Source organism: Mytilus galloprovincialis, chromosome 13 (assembly GCF_965363235.1).
Source record: "Mytilus galloprovincialis chromosome 13, xbMytGall1.hap1.1, whole genome shotgun sequence".
NCBI lineage: Eukaryota > Metazoa > Mollusca > Bivalvia > Mytilida > Mytilidae > Mytilus > Mytilus galloprovincialis.
In genome coordinates, this window is record NC_134850.1 from 49290057 (window position 1) to 49310749 (window position 20693).

Sequence of the window (20693 nt, forward strand, 5' to 3'; positions counted from 1 at the left end):
TTACAAAAAATATGACCAGAAAAACCTTAAATGATCGTCGATTTTCCCAAAAGTTTTGAAGTTGCACATAGGAAGTAGAGCACATTAGGAATCCTTATGTAGTTTATTATCCCCTGAGCTTTTGGCTAAGATGTCAAACAACAAATGTTTGCAATATTTAATCGCCGAAAATCTCTAAAGACAAGTAGTTAAGATTTCCCAAATTGCAAAAGTCGTAGGAATATTGTTTGTCGTCAATACGTAGTCAACTACGTATATATACGTCAGTATAAGTTCAACTGATCACGCTGTTGGCGGCAATTTTGAATTAGAAGACGAAATTTTCTTATCTTTTCAATTTGGACGCAGGGGTTCAAATTAGCGGTGGTCCGAAGTCTGCGACCTTCCACTTTTGCAGTCGGACTTTCTACTTGGTTACTAGCTACGCCCGACATGCCCGACGGAAATTGAAAGAAAAACAATAACTTTGCAAACATTTTTACCAGTTTCCTAATAAACAATCTCAAACTTATTTTCATCATTACTATTCATGACAGCGATGTTCAATTTGTTCAACCGCTAGCTTTATACAGAAAATCGCCGATAAATAATGTGTAAATCCGAGCATTATCGTATCTCACTATCTGTCAAACACAACATTGAAAATAAAATGGCTGCCGCGAGAAGACATTACAATATCGGATCCGATTCCGGAAGCGGATAAGGGTAATCTCGGGTTTTGGCTTTCAACTAAAAAAATCCAGACAGGTGACAAAATACATTTATGAATGGTAAATAAATATAAACACTAGAATTGAAAACCAAAAGAAAGAAAAAGCAGAAAATATTTTGTACACCAATTTTAATGTCAAAATCCAATGTGACAGCTGGGAACAGTTTATCTAACAATATATATGTTCCTGGTAACAGTATAAATTTTCTTTATCAGTGATAAATGTTGGTAATGCATGTTAAATGCTTTTCAAGTTAAACATATTTCTGCAATTTCAAGGGGTATTTTTTTCTTCTCAATTTTGATAGGTCAGTTAAAATAGCTGGAAGTTTCTTATACAAAAAAAAAGATGTGGTATGATTGCCAATGAGACAACTATCCACAAGAGACCAAAATGACCAAAACTTGGTAACGGTCAAGATCCCCCACCCTAAACCATATATATTCATGTATGGGATAATATAACAAATCATATGAAATATAGGTGGAGGTCGGAGAATTTATAACAGTCGAGATCGACAATCTTAAACAATATATATTTATGTATGGGACAATATTACAAATCAAATGAATTATAAGGGGTCCCTATGGTCACTGTACACCCTCCTGTTTGAGAACTTGGAAAAATTCCAGATCATCACCCCTTGACCATATATACTCATGTATAAGACTATATATATAATAAATCAAATGAAATATAGGGGAAGTCCCTGTGGTCACCCTACCCCTCATGTTTAAAAACTTTGAAACAGATGGGATCCCCAACTCTAAATTAAATGAAATATAGGGGGAGTCCCTGCAGTCACCCTACCCTTCCTGATTGAGAAATTGGAAACAGTCGAGCTCCCACCTTTAAATTAAACCATATATATTCATGTATGAGAACTAATCAAATGAAATATAGGGAGAGTCCTTAGGGTCACCCTACCCACTCCTGTTTGATAACTTAGAAACAGATGAGATCCCCACCCCTCAACCATATATATTTAAGTATTGGACAATATAACAAATCAAATGAAATATAGGGGAAGTCACTGGGGCCCCCACCCCTCCTGTTTGAAAACTTGATAACGGTCGAGATCCCCACCCATAAACCATATATATTCATGTATGGGACAATATAAAAAATCAAATGAAAAATAGGGGTAGTCCCTAGGATCACCCCACACCCTCTTGTGTGTGTTTTGAGAACTTGTAAAAGATTGAGATACCAACGCCTAAACCATATTCATTCCTGTTTGTCATTTCAAAAAAGATTGAATGACATACAAGGTCAATCTCATAGGCGACACATATGCATATCACTTTGCTAAACCCTAACACCTGTCATTTTATTCCAAACTTAGACATTATGGACTTGGGGTGAAGGTGGGAGTCATTTACATTTACTATGGACAGGTCAGTCAGACCTCACCGTTGATCCCTGTAGTAGTAAACATTTGTCTGATTTGTGTCTCATAACTTTTGTACTGTACAACACAAACTTAGTTTCTTTCCAGGGAAGCAAGTCTATTCATACTTTTACAAGCTCGTACTAAAGTCAACTTGAACTACTATCATGTACTAACAGTCAACTAATAAGAACAATTACGATCAACTGGAAGAACTGCAATCATTGCAAATTTGTACCACTGCTGACTCATGAAAGAGGCATGACCATTCATGGTCATGTGCGTTGCTATTGAAAACCTTGATAAAATATGAATTATTTGCCTTAATGATTAATTCATTAAATGAACATAAATGTACAATTATATATGAATGTTTAATGTCTGTTCTTTTAAATCTTTAAAAAAAAGTTGAAGCAACATTGCCACAGTTTTCATAATTATGTTTGCCTTGGTTTTTGGTTAACTGCCTACAGTGCTTACAGCGCTTTGATTTTGTGATAGAATTTGTTGAAATAGAACTAGCTAAACATTATTTAGATATCACCTGAGTTTAATCAATAAATATCGACTCGATAAGTTCTTATCTGCACATGCAGCTACTGTACCTGTAAACAACAAAACATGTTTTCATCCTCATTGTTTTCAGCACTTTAAAAAACCAAGTTTATAGAATTATGTGATTGACATCGTGTAATAGGTCCTCCAAAACTCTTAACTGCAGCAAGATGGCAGATAATCAGCATGAGAGAAGCAGGTATGTCGCTGTGACAATTGCTCATATTTTTGGTCATCACCATTCCCCTTGAGTCGTTTTGTGAATAAAAATCAGGCAGCAAATGATGTTAAAGACCTTCTGAGATCAAGAAGACCCCCTATAACATCTTCTAGGGAAAATCAAGCATTATGAAGGTTAGTCTGAAGGAAACCCATTGCAAACAATACAATCCTAAAAAGAGTGATGACCATACAGGAGCCTTTAAACAAGAAATGTTCGAGATCTGCTCATCGCTGCTGGTTATCGTGCGATAAGACCATTTCAGGGACCTTTGCCTACGAACTGAAACACAGTTTGCCCGTATCCAATATTGTGCAGAGCTCGCCAAAGTTGGAAATTAGCATCGTGGAGGAAGATCCATTGTTCCAATGGAATTTAATTTATCTTCCTTGGGCCGATCGTAGCCTGGATTAGAACCACATCAATCATATATGGGACACTATTGGGCGTAAAGTGCACGAAAGGACACCCCAGTTCAAACACGTCATGAAATAAACAATACCCTTTGTCAGGAATTGTTGCTGCTACCTTAGCAACACATTAGTTGACTTATGGCAGGAATCAGAAGACGACAAGAGGAGGTTATCCGTTTGAATGGAGGCTGCGAACAAAGTACTAATTCTTTGGCGTATAACGATCAACCATGATGTAAACAATCATCTAAAGATTAATTTTGAAATGTCTGACATTGTAAAGTTCAAAAACAGTAAAAGTTGTAAATTGCATTTTTTTTGTACAAAAACACTTCATTTTGTTCTAAATATTTTGGTTATATAAAACCTTTTTTTTTTCATACATTTTTTGTTCGTTTTAATGCCAATGTTGTCATTAGCTATCAATATTATTTTACAAATATTTTATCATATTCCATCCAAAAGGAATATGCTGAAAACATAGCAAATTTGAAAGTAATTTAACATTATTGAAATTATAATAAAAGATGCCTTTATATATTAAGTTATTATATCAATATTGTTGTGCTGCATTATGAATTTTTATCTGAGTTTGTGAAAATTTGATTTCATTGTGGATCTCTGACGTCATACAACAATAGGCGTTGTCAAGACGTTGATAACGGCGGGTCAAAACAAATTGTGAATGTGTAGAAAAAAGATATAGTTCCTTACATGTTTTATATTAATTTCTTTAAAAAAGCCATTTGCCTATGTAATAAAAAGAATAACTAATTAAAAAATTCAAATATCGAAAAATATTCAACTCGTGACCGAACAACACTGATAATTAACTCATGCGCTACGCACATTCGTGAATTAATGTCACTCGTTGAATATTTTTCTCTATTTGAATTCTTCCATTAGTTATTCTATAATTCTTTTCTACATGGTTGTTACTGCTGAGATCAAAGTTAGGGTTATGTCTGATACACAACAGTTCTGCAGCAATTCCAAGGAACATAAAAGGAGCATTTGCTTGAATGTCTTGCATTGCCAAGAACGTAAAGCATTAAAAAGTCGTGTATTTATAAATTTAATGTTAAAATGATTAGATGAGGTTTCTAAAACTGCTCAAATTTTAAAGAGTTAATGGAGGCATAAAGGTATTATTGTCTTAGAAAATAATGAAAAATTGTTTCAGTTTATAAAATTATATATTTTTAGATCACAATTCCAAGGGAAGAGAGAAGAGATGAAGAAAAGATATACCATAAAATTACAATAGGAAAACTACAGGAAAATTCTACTTTTGTAAGGACATAGATTATTTTTAATGTACAAATTATATTGAAAGTGAATTTACTTTAGAAATGTTTCCTATTATAGTGGAGACCACTTTTAAAACATCAGAATTCTTTTGGATGTGTATTGAAAAACATCAGAATTCTTTTGGATGTGTATTGAAAAACATCAGAATTCTTATGGATGTGTATTGAAAAACATCAGAATTCTTTTGGATGTGTATTGAAAAACATCAGAATTCTTATGGATGTGTATTGAAAAACATCAGAATTCTTATGGATGTGTATTGAAAAACATCAGAATTCTTATGGATGTGTATTGAAAAACATCAGAATTCTTATGGATGTGTATTGAAAAAATGGATTGATTGATTGTTGTTTGCTTCATGATCAGTGGCAATCATTTTCTGCATATTCAGTTTATTTGAAAAACAAGAGAAGAAAAAAATCCATATATGCTGAACAAAAACAATTATAAAGATCAATAAGACATCCATTGCAATCGCTAAAGTTTCCAGCATAAAATAAAATCTCTTTAAATATGTCTTTAAAGTTGCAACTGAATTAATTTTAATCTTTTGATTGTCGAGTCTAAAACTTCAACTAACTGGAAAAGTGTATGAGGTCAGAACTTTAGTTGTTCTCCACTGTAAGGAAAATAGGCTGTTTTAAAGTCTAATGATTGTCCAGGAATATTTGACCTGATTTTTCAGTTGAATTATATTTGACAAACAATAAAAACACCATGAGTTACACTAATCCAAAGAAAAACGTGAATATGATATTTTATCTTACAGGTGAATTGGAATAAGTTCTTCAACAAGCTATTTTCCGCAGTTAATATAAAACTGACACCTGCAGAGCCAATAGTAGCTTACTCACCAAAGTTCTTAAAGGAGATTTCTGATCTGGTGGAAGATACCATGAAAACTGAGAAAGGAAGGAGGTTTGTAAATACTTGTCATTGTGGGATTTATCATATTTGCATGTTCTTGTAATAACTTCTAGGGAAGGAGGTTGGCTAATCTTTGTCTTTATTCCTAGCCTATTTGAATTAGCTGTTTTTTTCTGTAAATTATTTTTATTGCCTGATGAAACAGTTTTCCTTTTTACTTTTCTGGCAGTGGTGTCTTCAGCTAAATGTTAAGTTATGTAAGACAGCTCATTTTGAATATGTTAGTTAATTAATTATTTGTATTAAGCTACATAATAACCCACGGGTATAATTTCTGGTCGAAATAATACCACTATTTATAGACCATTTGTTTAAGTATTTTGATTGTTTGTTTGAAGAAAAGGAATATGTGTATTCTGTTCATTAGCATTTTCCTAATTTCAAATTGTACTTTTGGATATGATGTTGTAGGTAAACATCATGTTTTGTGTCTTTTCTCCAAATAAAAGCAATAACAAATTATCATTTAACATAAGCAAACGTGTTGTTAAAATTTATTTTTGAAAGTAATCCATCTTTCCAGAACAGTACAGAATTACTTGGTGGTTCATGTGATAAAGACCATGGCAAACTATCTATCTAGACCATTCAGAGATGCAAGAAAGATTCTTACTGAAGCTCTCTCAGGTAAAGTTTCATATAATGGAGTGTTATAATCTGTAATATTCTGCTTGTGGAATGTGAGGTGTGAAATGAAATGGCATAGCAATTTTTTGTGTTGAAAGACCATAAATATTTATCGATTATCCTTTATCATCTCAACTAGATTGATTTTCTATCTTGAGCTGGTACGGCAAAAGAGAGAAAAGCAATCGTTGAGATGACCAATCATGATAATCTGTTTATCACTACTTACCTATGACGATGACATCAATTTCATGTCAATTTCATTAGCAACACCACATGCCTTCTTATAATTAGTTTCTAGGGATAAATTCCATCTCAAGCGAGTAGCATAATATGAAAAATTATCACAAAAAAAGATCAAAGGAAAAATGCACAAAATAGTGATGAAATAAATTTATGGTTATTTTTCTAGGTAACGTGTATGTTTTATGCTTTTGATGTCGCTATATATAAAAGCTACCATATATACTAGACAGATGGACAAAGCCCAGTCAAGTATCAAAGGGTCAAAACAGCAAGAAAATCTTGCACCCTGAGGTGGGCTTCAGTCCTAAATAAAAATGGGTATTAGTTCAGTGAAAATAAACTTCATACTTAACTTCAAAACATATGAATGAACTAAAAATAAAAATCATACGAAACAAAAGTGTACATTATGACTTTTTGTTTACAGGCGTAACAGGTGGTGATGAACTATGGAGATACTGTATATCTGATACAGATAGTGTTCTAGGATTTGCTTTAGGAGCAATGTTTGTCAAGGAGGCATTTAATGGTCGCAGCAAGGACAAGGTATGCGTTAACAATGAATGTTTTTGTAGTTCTTGTACAGTGAGTTTTATTTCTGCACTTTAGGCAGAGTTTAAAGCAACAAATATTTTTTGTACTACTGGCACAACATTACAGAAAAAAAAAATCTTCAACATATCTTCTGTTTGTAAAATTGATTAGAATATCCTTAGAAATTGATATACTGAATTAGTTTTCAAAGTCTACATTCACAATAAGGTATGAAAATGAGTGTTTCTGCATTTTTATACATTAGCAATGAGTTGATACTTGTTTCCCTCATTATTTCTAAGCTTTCATCTTTTTATGACTAGACATTATTTGTGAATGTATTTGCAGGCTGAAGCTATGATTGCTGAAGTAAAAACAGCATTTATCAACAATCTACCTAATCTCAAATGGATGGATGAATTTACAAGGAAGGCAGCCATTGATAAGGTAACATATATATATATATATATTTATAGTGCTATCTTTAATAGACAATATTTACCTATAAAATGAGGCAGAATTTTCAGTGAATTTTTTTTGAATCCATTTTAAGCTTTTGCTATAATTTAGCCTCATTTATTCAACTAAATGTCCAATAGAATTTCTTTGATAACAATAAGATTTCAATAATTTTACTTGCTTAATATTTTAGTATTTTTTTTTCTTTTTCAAAAGTATGTTAAAAAGCAGAAAGCTCAGTCAAACTTTCTTTTCTTTGTTCATTTATCAAAAAATTACAGAAAAATGAATAAGCTTTTCTTGGTATGAAAATAAGATCTGGTATGATTGACACTGACAACTATCGACTGAAGTCCAAATGAAGTGAATGTAAGCAACTATAATTGTTTTGGTAGTCGACATACATTTAAACACTGTCAGCACATATATAGAGACCAGGTTCCTTGGAATCCTATAAGATTTGTTTTATACAGAAATTGTCTTTTTAGTGCATCAATGTTGTTGTTTTTTAAATGCAAGAATATTAAGAAACCAAAAGCAAATACATAAACCACAAATCAACTATTTTTAAGTTACTTACATCTGATAGACTTATTTCTTACATACGAATTATATATATTATTTGAAATATTGAATTCATGGATAAAACAGTAACCTTTTCATACTTTCTCTTTGATCTCAAAAGTATTTTATAATATTTTGTAGGCAAATGCTGTGATAGATATGATCGGTTTCCCAGCTTTTATCAACAACAAAACTCGTCTAGATAAAGAATATAGTGGGGTAAATATATTGTGTATTGATGATATAAGATGCAAGTAGTTTTTACTGATACGATAAAAAGTTATTGTAATATATCACTAAAAACAACAGGTAATAGAACCAAGTGATTCAGGTTTCAGAACATAATATAAAAATAAAAAGATGTGAAATGATTGCCAATAAGACAACTCTCCACCAGAGACTACTAACGGTCACCATAATATAAAAATAAAAAGATGTGAAATGATTGCCAATAAGACAACTCTCCACCGGAGACTACTAATGGTCACCTTGCCATCATATACAGGAATGCTACATGTAAATAAGGCAATCAAAATTTGAAGGTATTCTGTCACAACTTTTGCAATCATAAATTCTAATTAAAAAATTCAGACTTTGCATTAGATGGAAAGTATCTCTCTTCAACAAGTAAACTAATGATAAAATTAATAAGACATTATGTAAAATTGTTGTCATTTGAAAAGTAACTAGTTTTATCTTTTCAGCTTATAATTAAAGGGGATGAATATTTTTGGAACAATGTAAGAAATTTATACTTTATTCAAAAGAAAGATCTGGCAAAGCTGAGGAAATCACCAGAGTCAAATGCGTAAGTACTTTTACTAGGTTCCAGAATCCATAGCTGTATCCCTATAGTAATTAGTCCTTCAGTCTATACACATAGCTGTATCCCTATAGTAATTAGTCCTTCAGTCTATACACAAAGCTGTATCCCTATAGTAATTAGTCCTTCAGTCTATACACATAGCTGTATCCCTATAGTAATTAGTCCTTCAGTCTATACACATAGCTGTATCCCTATAGTAATTAGTCCTTCAGTCTATACACATAGCTGTATCCCTATAGTAATTAGTCCTTCAGTCTATACATGCAGGTGTATGTGCATCCAACAAATAGTCTGCTCTTGATTTCATAGACACTTTAAAGCTTTAACTGATGATACTTATAACAAAGTGTCACACAGACGGATTAGATTAAACTGAAAGTTCTAATACACAAACATTGTTGAGCTTTCTTTACAGCTTTGAGTGCAATATTCAGAATCATTGCTCATCAGCTTCTTGTGCTTACTAAATACATATACTGTAAACCAACTTATCTTCGTGTATACTTAGTTTCGTGTTTTACCCTTTTTAGGGCACTTTGCAGCCATTTAATTTCGCGATTTTCTGAAGTTAAAAAGGAATGATTCAAGTATTGCATATTCGGGACGATTATTATTCGCGTTATTCTCCTACTTGCAAAAGTTGCGAAAATAAATCACTCGCAAAAATAAGTTGGTTTACAGTACATTTGTAGCTGACAACAACTGTTGTATTCCTGACTTGGTAAGGCATTGTCCTGTGTAAAAAGTCGCATACAATTTCATTATATTGACATCAGTAGCAGTGGTATAAGTAATTTATCAGTTTATTGCTCACAATTCAACTTATTTCAGTTTTCAAAAATTTGACTAGAACATAGTTAACTATAAGTATTGTTCATTTCAGATGGGGGATGTCTCCACCTACAGTGAATGCATACTACACTCCCTCTAAAAACCAGATTGTATTTCCAGCAGGAATACTTCAAGCTCCCTTCTATGATCAAGAATATCCCAAGTAAGGTTTTGCTGGCAATTAAGTTTATACTTTTAAATTGTTTTATCTTGATTCATTTTAATAGGGAACTATCATAATTTTTTGAAACAAGGATTTAATTCAAACCTTATTAAAAGGAGTGTTCCCTATTGGAATTTTTGAAACATTGATTTATTTTATAAAAAGAAAGTAATTCTAGAGGCTTACACTTGTATTTTTGTGTGTCAATTTTATAAAAAGTTTAATAAGAGACCAATGGTGCACACTGATCCCTGAATTTCTAGTTTTTATTCCATTACAGTTTAAATGTTATAAAATTTTGTGTAAACTACTGAAATTACATCACTTCTTAAAAATGATTATTACTCTGAAAAAGTTTCATTTAAGATTCCTATATGAAATTAAGACAAAATATATAGAATATAGAGCAAATCAATTCACCTTTTCAGAATCTAAAGGACTATGGGTATTCTCATTGTTTGTTCGCCAAAATAAAAATAATGTTAAGTCATTGTCGCTATTTCCATTGTTTAGAACGTTTTCAATCAATCACAACGTTTTGGTGTACACTTTGAAAATATTACCCAGAATGCATCAGATTCTGAAACGGCAAATTCCCTCATATTTGCATGATTTATTTTTGAATAAAATATTTAATTGGTATGCTTGTAGATCATTAAACTTTGGAGCTATGGGTGTGGTGATGGGTCATGAACTAACACATGGTTTCGATGATCAAGGTACAAACTAATAAATTAATTTTGAATGTAACAAATCTTCTGATTGGCTGACGTTGTTTTGTTTTTCAGCTCATAAAGATAATTTAGTCATGTGACCGTGATATCATCAAAGTTTTGTATGGTTTACTTCGGTTTAAAATGGAATTTAGAATTAAATTACAAGAAATAACTAATATTTATTCTGACCATTCAAAATAACATAAAAAAATGTGGTGGACACTTTAAAATAACCCATGTAGTGGGTTATTTAGTGTGGACCACATTTTTTATGGTTTTTTTCATAGACAGAAAAAATATTAGTCATTCCTTAAATGAATTGAATCGATAATCTTTGTTACAAAAAGCTGTGGATTCATCTATGGTTTGGTTTGAAAAATAAATGTTTTCTTGATACTTAATTTTACGGTTGGGTTTACAAAATTTTACATTTTACATAGGGCCTATAGGAAAGTTGAGCAATTTTGGTTCGTCTAAACTCACAAAATCCTTGAAAATTGATACCGAATAAATAAAAAGGAATCCCCAGTATTTGAAGAATAAATTGGGGCACTAGCTATGATATATATAAAAAAATTATATCATGACTTTTTTGTTCAATCATTAATGAAAGTGAAATTGTGAAATAATAATTGGCTTTTAGCAGGCAGTATGGGTCAATTATGTCAAAATAAGCTAAGAAAAAACTTGCAAGCGAATAATTCGACCTCATTGAATCCATACTCACTTGAACTTCAACTTAAATCCTTAGCAAGAGATGGATAAGGCATGAATAGTGGGTGTAAAGTTATTTATAGGAAAAGAATGTCAACATTGAAAGTGAAACAAAGGTAAATCATTTAAAATGGTAAATGGTAAATGATTTACTTGGTTCGATCCACAAAAAAATCATTTATTTTAGACTTTTTATAATTTGGATAAATGTTTTACATTGTTGTAAATCAAATATGACAATTTGATTCAAATCGGTTAACACACATTTGACAGCTAGTGCACTTTTAAGCTTACTTAGTTTTTTTGGTACTATCAGTAAAAATGGCATGAAAAAAATGCTAAAAGAACAATATAAGGACCACTGTATTCAAACTTGCTTACTCTTTTCTGTGTCTAATAATTAAAAGATATGTTATTCTTCGTCAAGGTCGTGAATATGACAAGTTTGGTAATTTACGTCCCTGGTGGAACAATAGATCAATAGAGAATTTTAACGTACAGACAAAATGTTTTATCAATCAGTATTCCAGTTATAAACTTCAAGATGATCATGTAAGTAGACATAATGGAAATTAGAAAATTATTCAATCATATATAGTTAACCTGAATTTATATTTGCAAAAATATGTATATTGCATACTACAACAGAAATTTGAGCAGTGCATATTAAACTTACTATGCTTTAAAAATGTGTAGTTCCTGCAATTTACAGCAATGTTATTACAGAAATCACGATATTATTTTTTTTTAATCAATATCATTTGTTATCACATTAAAAAGATTATTTCATATATGGACGCACGGAAGTTAGCATTGTTTGCATAAATAACAAACAATTAATTTACAAAAAATAATTTCTTTTTTCTTTTTTTTTAAAATGTTTGCTTGTCTGTAGCTTAATCGAGATGTTTCTCCACCTTTGTTTAACCAATAATTTGACATTGAACAAAATCAATGGGAGACAACTGCAAAATGCATCTTTTACTTCCCCACATATTTGTAATTATCTCCCTTGATTTACAGGTTGATGGGAAGCAGACACTAGGTGAAAATATTGCAGATAATGGAGGGCTTAAATCTGCATATCATGTAAGTTCAAATAATCAAATGTATGGATTGGATATATAATAGCTGGTCAATCTACTTTAATTGAGATCGTATAAGATCATGTGCACAAAATATTTTGTTAATAGATTTTATATTATTTGTAGTGAATAAATTAGGCATGAAAAACATACTTACATTTTTTGATTATTGAGGATCATTAAGACATGTTGCTGTTAGTATTCTCAAAACACAGCAATAATAATCAATTGCATACCTGCCAACTTTCACGATTTAGGCGTGTATTACACGATTTTGATCGTGAAAAACCCTCTAAAACACTATTTTGTGAAAATCTACACGAAAAATATGATGGTTCCCGATTTTGAACTGTGTCCAAGGAAGACATTCGTGTTCAGCCAATCAAATTCTACGTTTCTTATGATCAAATTAATCAGCCAATCAAAAACGTTTTCTCAAGATAATTCTAACATCCTAGATTTTGAACTTGTGTTGAATTCCTCTGTTTTTTAAAATCGTGAACATTGCAAATGTTTTTTTCACCTGCAAGGAGGTTCTTACACAGAATAAGAATAAAAGCATGGCTGATTGACAAACTTCAATGATGCAGTACTACCATAAAGATAATAAATAGTAGTTTATTCACTAATTTATTGATATTACACTTGCTGTAACAAATGTTATTTATGTATTTAATTAAAATACCAAATCATTTAATGTACAATTCTTTATTTTTCACATGGACAAAACAAAAAAAACCCACATGAGGAATCCCTTAAATGAGGGACATGCCTTAGTCAAGGGGTCATTTTACTTCTGTGAAAAATAAAAATGAAAAATTTAGATTTTTATTTAACTTACATGTAAAAATGGGAAATTCTGACATTATATTTAGAACTACTTTTCTAAATGTAGGGTCCAATTATTTTGAAAAATAAAGAAGAGATACATGATATATTAGGCCAAGAACATACCAAAATTCTTGGACATGTGTTGACCATATTATATACCAGATAGATCATAAGATGTATAATTCTTTGGGGAAAGTTTCTTCAAATAATATGAATATGTGCTCATTTTTACTAAAAAAAAAAAGTGGTTTTTAATGTCCTTACATTTAGGGGATACCCCTAGGTGTTGTTCCCAACCTGATAAAGGTCTTTCTTTGTGCATTATTTTAAATTGGAAAAGTCAACAATTATTTAATATCCTTACACATGAAATTAATTCCTGGTCTTGCAGCTACATGTTCATCTTTTCTACTGATATATAATGCAAATAAACTTAAGAAAAAGGCATGTAAGCTCATCTTACAAATATGACACTTTTTCTAGACCACAAAACAGCACACGCAAAATAGTTGTCGCAAAGAATTGTAACCTTTGAAATTGTTGTCGTGCACTAAAACCCCCATGGGCACTTTCAAAACTTGGCAGGTATGCAATTGAAGCAAACAATTTAATTGTTATATAGTATAGCTTTGGTATTAGATGATTTTGTTATTCTGTTTACAGCCAAACTTTTGCAATAAATCCCCATATACTATTATATGTAAGAAAAAATAATTCCTTATTGAAATAAATCACCTTATACTTTATAGTTAATACAGAATTTTCTTCTGGCAATAGATATAAATTTGCCTACTGATATTTTTGATATCCTAACTAAACTTGACATCTATGTTATGTTGTGTTGTGTTATGTTATTACATTGATTTTATTTATAAGGACTCATTATAAAGAATACTTTATATATTTACACTTTAACACAGTTATATCAAGATATAATTATTGATTTTAGTTCATGTGAGTCTGAGGAATTATTATTCTACATTTATATTATTTTACAGGCATATCTTGATTGGGTAGGTCATCACACACCTGAGAGACCTCTACCTACATTAAACCTTACACATCAACAACTTTTCTTCCTAGGATTTGCTCAGGTATGTTCATTTAAGGTGGTACATAACACTACAGGGAGATAACTCTGTAAAGTCAGCTATACGTTTTAATTACGTTGTGTTGTGAAGGGAATATTAAGCTTCTCCAATGATCAAAATTGGTGTTTGTCAAACTGCTATTTAACCAGTGTAATTTTTCTTTTTTCTGATTAAACGGTTGGTTCAAATTTTTTGAATTTTTTATATTTTTGTTAAAGGGTCAAAGTAAATACTTTGTCAAAATTTAAAAGGGTCAAAGTAAATACTTTGTCAAAATTTAAAGAAAATTAAACGAGCTAAATTAATTTTAGTTCAGGTGTTGGATACCACCTTAAGATTTGTCTTTTAAAAATGGAGCATTGATGTATGAAAATAAGGAAATTGATTGCAAATGAGAACTCAACTAGTAATGAAAGCGTAGAAATTATTGATAACCAATTTTGATTTACGAAATACATTTATGATCAGCTTTTTAAAATTGAGGTAGATGTTCTCACCAAGCCACAAACCTGGCTTTCACCATAAATAGAAAAAGAATTTAAACAAAACAATTCGTAAAAACTATGAAGTTCAAAATGCTACCATCCTTTAAATGATACCATTTCATAAATATAGTCCAAAAACCAAAAATTTATTAAGGTTTTTTGTAAACCATCTATTGAAAAGACAAATTGAGCTTATTGTTAGAGAACTTGGGCATATTAAAGAGGGTTGAGATGGTAAAGAAAGGTCCATTTTCTTGCTTTTTTCTTCTTAAAATACACTAAAAAAGCATGCATAGCTTTTTTTTTTATATAAATCTTTTGATATTTTTATGTATTTCAAATGCATGTGTGAAATTATATTTTAAATATACATATGCATTTCAAGACTTTTGAAATTCCTCAATGAAAAATTCTGAGCTCTAATTTATTTGCTAAATTTTGAGTTAACAGATTTATGATTCCCAATTTTATTTCAGGTATGGTGTTCATCTAGTACGGCTGAAGCAGATCATCTACAGATATTAACTGATCCTCATAGTCCAGCAAAATACAGGTATATTATCTATATTTATAGATTATCGACAGTCGTCCCAACGAGATTGATTTTCTAGCATGAGCCGGTGCAGTGAAAGTGAGAAAAGCAATCCAGTTGATTAACACTATTTTATCTATGACGACTCTCTTAAATTCAAGAACAACACCATGTGCTACCTTGGTTTCTAGCCATGATTTTTCATATCAATTTACTTTATACTGAGAAAGGAAATTATCAATCTAAGATTAAAGGAAAATTTCGTAAAAATAGTGATAAAACATACATACTTTTATAGATCTTGTAATATTATAGTAAATTCTACGAAACCACTACTAGTACTGTTACAGCCACAAGAAGTGATGTAACACAGTTTTCAGAAATAGTAAAATAAATATTGAAAATTCTATAAAAATTGTGCAGTCACTTACTGATGGCAATATTTAAAATTTACTGTTCTCATTGAGCAAGGAGTTATTCGATGGGACTATGGAATGATTTCATATTTGGTCTTGAAATTTTTAATAATTATAGATAATCTTTTTCGCTTGAGTGGTTATGGCGAAAGCGAGAAAGGTAATCAAGTAGAGATGACCAATGATAATCTGTTTATCGCTATTTTACCTACGACGACGTTGTCAATTTCATGTCAATTTCATTAGCAACGCCATGTGCCTCCTTAGTTTCAAGCGATAATTTTCCAACAAAATAGCTATAATGAAGAGTATTAAATGGATTTTAAAACCCACAATCACATAATTTTTGAAAAAAAAAAAAATGAAATTGTATTGTAGCCACCACATGGAAATTTTGTGATATAAAAAAATGGGGGTACATTTTATGAAAAATTCATAAAAATAACGGTGGTTTAATTAATTTTTGGAAGTGAAAGGGATCTTATCAACTTCTGAATTAGCCTTTCCTGTTATTACATGATTATTAGTAAATATGTCATGGTGGTGAATGTTTTCCTTACATCTATATGTGTTTTACATGATTATTAGTAAATATTTCATGGTGGTGAATGTTTTCCTTACATCTATATGTGTTTTACATGATTATTAGTAAATATTTCATGGTGGTGAATGTTTTCCTTACATCTATATGTGTTTTACATGATTATTAGTAAATATTTCATGGTGGTGAATGTTTTCCTTACATCTATATGTGTTTTACATAATTATTAGTAAATATTTCATGGTGGTGAATGTTTTCCTTACATCTATATGTGTTATTTCTTGTTTTATTTTAAACAAAAGTATATAAAAGATTATATATTCTTTTTTACAGAGTAATAGGGACATTATCCAACTCGAAGGAGTTTGCTGAAAATTATGGTTGTGCGAAGAATTCTCGGATGAACCCAGTCCATAAATGTGAAGTCTGGTGAAACTGGTGTACGCAATAGGCGTTAATGTGAACAGCATATGATAAATATTCTGTTTATTAAATTGAGGCATTTTATATTATTAATAATGTTAAAATTGTTATTGTTTAAGATTGTTTATTTAGTTAATGGTACAATAAGGATTTTAAACTTGAACAAATGTATTCCAACTTTTGTTAGATGTTATTTTTCAAATAATAAGAAGATTTTTTGTAGTTAAGAAATGAAAATCTAGAGTCACATGCAGTGGATATTTACAAAAAAATAATTTCAAGCAATACATGATAGATTGTGATCCAAATTTGTATAATTCTAACATGAATAAAACAAATTGTTGCTAGTTTGTAGCAATATTTAGTAACTTTTCATAAATTGTTATACACTTTTAGCTGCCATTTGGCCGGAGAATCTTAACTTTTGACATCATAAAACCATCACTTTTCCATTGTGGCGTAAGATTTTCTATTGTGATTTTCAAATATAACAGGAACCTTTGTGATGTCTAGACATGGCAGACAAATAGCAAAAAGGTGTTTTAAAATCCATGATTGCACAAACTTATTTGAAGCAATAAGTGCTCGAATGAACCAGTTCAGGTTTTGAGATAATGTTTATTTAAAATTTATGTTATCAGACGTGGCGTTTTCAAAGTTGACAATGCTGAGAATAGTTCCATATATTAACCTTTGAACTGGTTCATTTACAACAAGGGTAAATACTAATTTTCTTATTTTAGTACTTTTCCTATATTTATACTGTTATTTTTTTAGTACATTGTTTGTCCTGTATTTTGAAGTGTAACATTTGTTTATTTACATGTAGATAAAAATGTGTTTTAAAAAGGAGTGCATAATATGAAAAATGCAAGTGTTATACAAAATGCATTCACTATTTATATACATGTGTGGATTGTGGATTCATGTATATATCATTGGTACCAATTTTTCATGGTTTGAGGAAATCTTAAACTTTTGTGGATATTTAATTTCTTTTTTTGCCAAATTCTGCATACAAGCCAAAGGAAAATATGCAATCTGTTGGAACATTTAGATTTGTGATTCACATGTAGCCACAAAATCAATGGAAATAGGTGTCCAACGAAATATTCTGAATCCACAGAATGATTATAAACTTAACAAAATCAATTAGAAATCCATTATCTACAGCAGTTCCTATACATCATTTAATATGTTTATTTTGTTACGATTATTGAACATTTACTAATATACATGTATTTGGCCATGTGAAATTTATTATCTTCCTTGCGAGATACAAGATGAATAAAACTGACATAAAAAGGAGATACAATAATTTGTCAAATTTTTCTGACAAAGATGTGATATTTTGAAAGAAGATGATGTATTTTATATGGCCTCCTATAAGTCCTAGTCTTGTCTCTCTTCTTTATGTTTTTTCTTTTATATTTTTTATATTGCCTGCTTCAGTTATTAAGTTTATTTTGCCTGAGAAATTATTTGTGAAAGCAAGATGAAGGCATACTGTATGCAAACTTTTTCAATATTTTTTTATTTATCCCAATGATTTTAATTTAGTGAGATGCTATTTTTACATTACAAATTAAAGAAATCTGGTTTATTTTTTTTTCTTATTTCTAGCACTGTTTTTTTCCTATGGGAAATTTCCATGTTTGATTGTATTGCAGAGTAGTTGAATTGCTTATCTATTTGCTTTACTCTTGTCTTACCAGTATTAAAACTTTTTTCAATCCTTTTTACATGTATTACTATACATTTTTATTTTATGTTTACACACTAGTCCCTTGTTAAATATATATTTGTCTTTTTCTGAGACCAAACTTTATTTTCTGAAGTATTTTAGTTATGATGTAACTACCTGTAGTTTTATGTTTGTTTGTACTTACTTTATATTTTTATGCCCCATTTATGGGCACTATGTTTTTTGGTCTGCGTCCTTCTGTTCGTCTGTTCCTTCGTCTGTTCAATATTCCGTCTGTCCCGCTTCAGGTTAAAGTTTTTGGTTGAGGAAGGTTTTGATAAAGTTGAAGTCCAATCTACTTGAAACTTAGTACTTAGTACACATGTTCCCTATGATATGATCGATGCCAAATTAGAGATTTTCCCACATTTTCATGGTCCATCGAACATAGAAAATGATAGTGCGGATGGGGCATCCGTGTACTTTGGACACGTTCTTGTTCAGATCTTTAATATTCTCTACTTAGTTAAAGAATGATAATGTTTGTTTATAAGATTTTACTAGTAGTAATTATTTTGCTTCTAAAATTAATATGATTGATAACTCATTTATCTTGTTTAGGTAATTTTGACTTATTCTGAAAAATGCAAATCTTGCTTTATGAATTGAAGGATTGAAACGCTGAATTTTCCAGGGTTTTTTTGTGAAATTCTAGAACTATCTTTTATGTGTGAACCATGAAAATGTTTTGTTTCCATTTGAAATATGTATGGATTACAATTATGTCTTTTCTTGTTTGTTGAGTATATTTTTTATTGATTTTATCAATCACAATGTTTACTACTGGTCATAATTCATATTAAATTGTTACTTGTCAAAGTGGTACAGGTTTTTGTACAGCACATGTCGGCAATAGATTTTTGATCTAGGTAAGTCTTGACCAGTCAAACACACACACATAACTTACACTCATACCACTCAATAGTACTATGTCTATGATTGGTGTAACAAATTCTTAATTTGATTGATTGATGGATTGCTGGTTGCTTGACTTCCTTTGTGATGTAATCTCCCCCTTCCCTCTCCCCTCTCCCCCCTTCCCCCCCCCCCCCATCCCCCTCGCCTCTCAAAAAAAAAAAAGTTTCACAAACATAAGTGTGGCAGCTTTATGGACAGTCTTTTATGACAAAACTTTTTTTTTATGCTTTTTGGGTTCTGTTACTTATATATCAGTTTTTTTCTTCGTTTTTTTGTTGGTTTTTTTTTTTTTTTTAGAAATTTTGTTATTTTAAACAGAGCAGCTAACATCTCCAAGGCAGGTTTCTTTTTTATCAAGAGCAGTTCCTGTTCCCATTCAAACAAGAGCAGGTCACATGACTTAAATAAAATCAGGTCACATGATGCCAAATCCTCACACTGAAATCCACAAAGTTTTTTTTATTTTTATTTAAAATTTATTATATACATATATGAATATCAAAAATGATTTATTATCTTTTATTTCTAACTAGTCTTGTGATTATTCAAAGAAATGTATTGCTATTGTATTGTACTGGTACACTAATTGAACTCTTAATTACCTCTTGCTATTGTTATTTAGATGAGCAATTTATTATTTTGTCCCATACAAATTATGTAGGTGCTCTTAGTTAAACGAGAGAAAACTGTGTTTTGTGGAAAGTTATTTTTAGCATATAATATGTTTCAAGGTCATCTATATATACTCATTACTAGAGATTCATACATTGTAAGATTAGATCATGTGTATAATCATTTAGATATATGTATGTTGTTGACAGGTCGGGTAGTGCTCTTTGCAAAAGATAAGATTTGTAATCTACTTGTTAATTATGTTAATAACCCGTATATAATTAGAAAATGGTTTACACTTTTTATTATAACATTTTCCTTGTGCAAAGCTCTGTTGTGGTAGCTAGGTTAATTATCTGTTTCTCAGCTCTCAACAGTTTTTAAGATGGTATTAAATATAAAAATAATATTTTGCTTCTTACATGTCAAAATATGAATCTGATGCATTGAAACACTAATTAATGCTATTCAACTCACTACTAAATTGCCAAAAAGAAAAACATGGAGAAAAAAACTTAAGTTAAAGATTTTGTAATTCAGTGTTAATTATAAAAGCTTCAGTATTAGCTTCAATGTTCAGGTGTTTATAGCATGTTTAATTAAAAACATAAAAGGGAGGTAACCTTCATACAGGAGTTTATTTTTAGATGTAAATAGGATAGGATTCTTTGTGTAATGTTAAAGCACATGTAATTCGAAGATTAGATAATCAAATGTCTTAGCTTTAGATATTTACAAATTTCCTATTTTTATGCCCCATTTATGGGCATAATGTTTTCTGGTCTGTTCGTCTGTTTATTCTTTCG

General features: G+C 30.6%; 1 protein-coding gene across 4 annotated transcripts in view; it reads left to right on the plus strand.

The window, feature by feature from the left end:
* Nucleotides 1–18151, plus strand: part of LOC143057073 (endothelin-converting enzyme homolog) — an 87338-nt gene extending 69187 nt beyond the window's left edge. For all 4 annotated transcript variants that reach the window (XM_076230303.1, XM_076230304.1, XM_076230306.1 and 1 more), the window contains 14 exons: nt 4498–4584; nt 5372–5520; nt 6053–6156; nt 6830–6948; nt 7285–7383; nt 8101–8178; nt 8664–8767; nt 9669–9779; nt 10431–10498; nt 11637–11761; nt 12233–12298; nt 14124–14219; nt 15178–15254; nt 16524–18151. In XM_076230303.1, coding sequence (XP_076086418.1) covers nt 4498–4584; nt 5372–5520; nt 6053–6156; nt 6830–6948; nt 7285–7383; nt 8101–8178; nt 8664–8767; nt 9669–9779; nt 10431–10498; nt 11637–11761; nt 12233–12298; nt 14124–14219; nt 15178–15254; nt 16524–16623 — 1383 coding nt within the window. In that variant the 3' untranslated portion in view covers nt 16624–18151. The remainder of the gene's footprint in view (nt 1–4497; nt 4585–5371; nt 5521–6052; nt 6157–6829; nt 6949–7284; nt 7384–8100; nt 8179–8663; nt 8768–9668; nt 9780–10430; nt 10499–11636; nt 11762–12232; nt 12299–14123; nt 14220–15177; nt 15255–16523) is intronic.
* The last annotated feature ends 2542 nt before the right edge of the window (nt 18152–20693 follow it).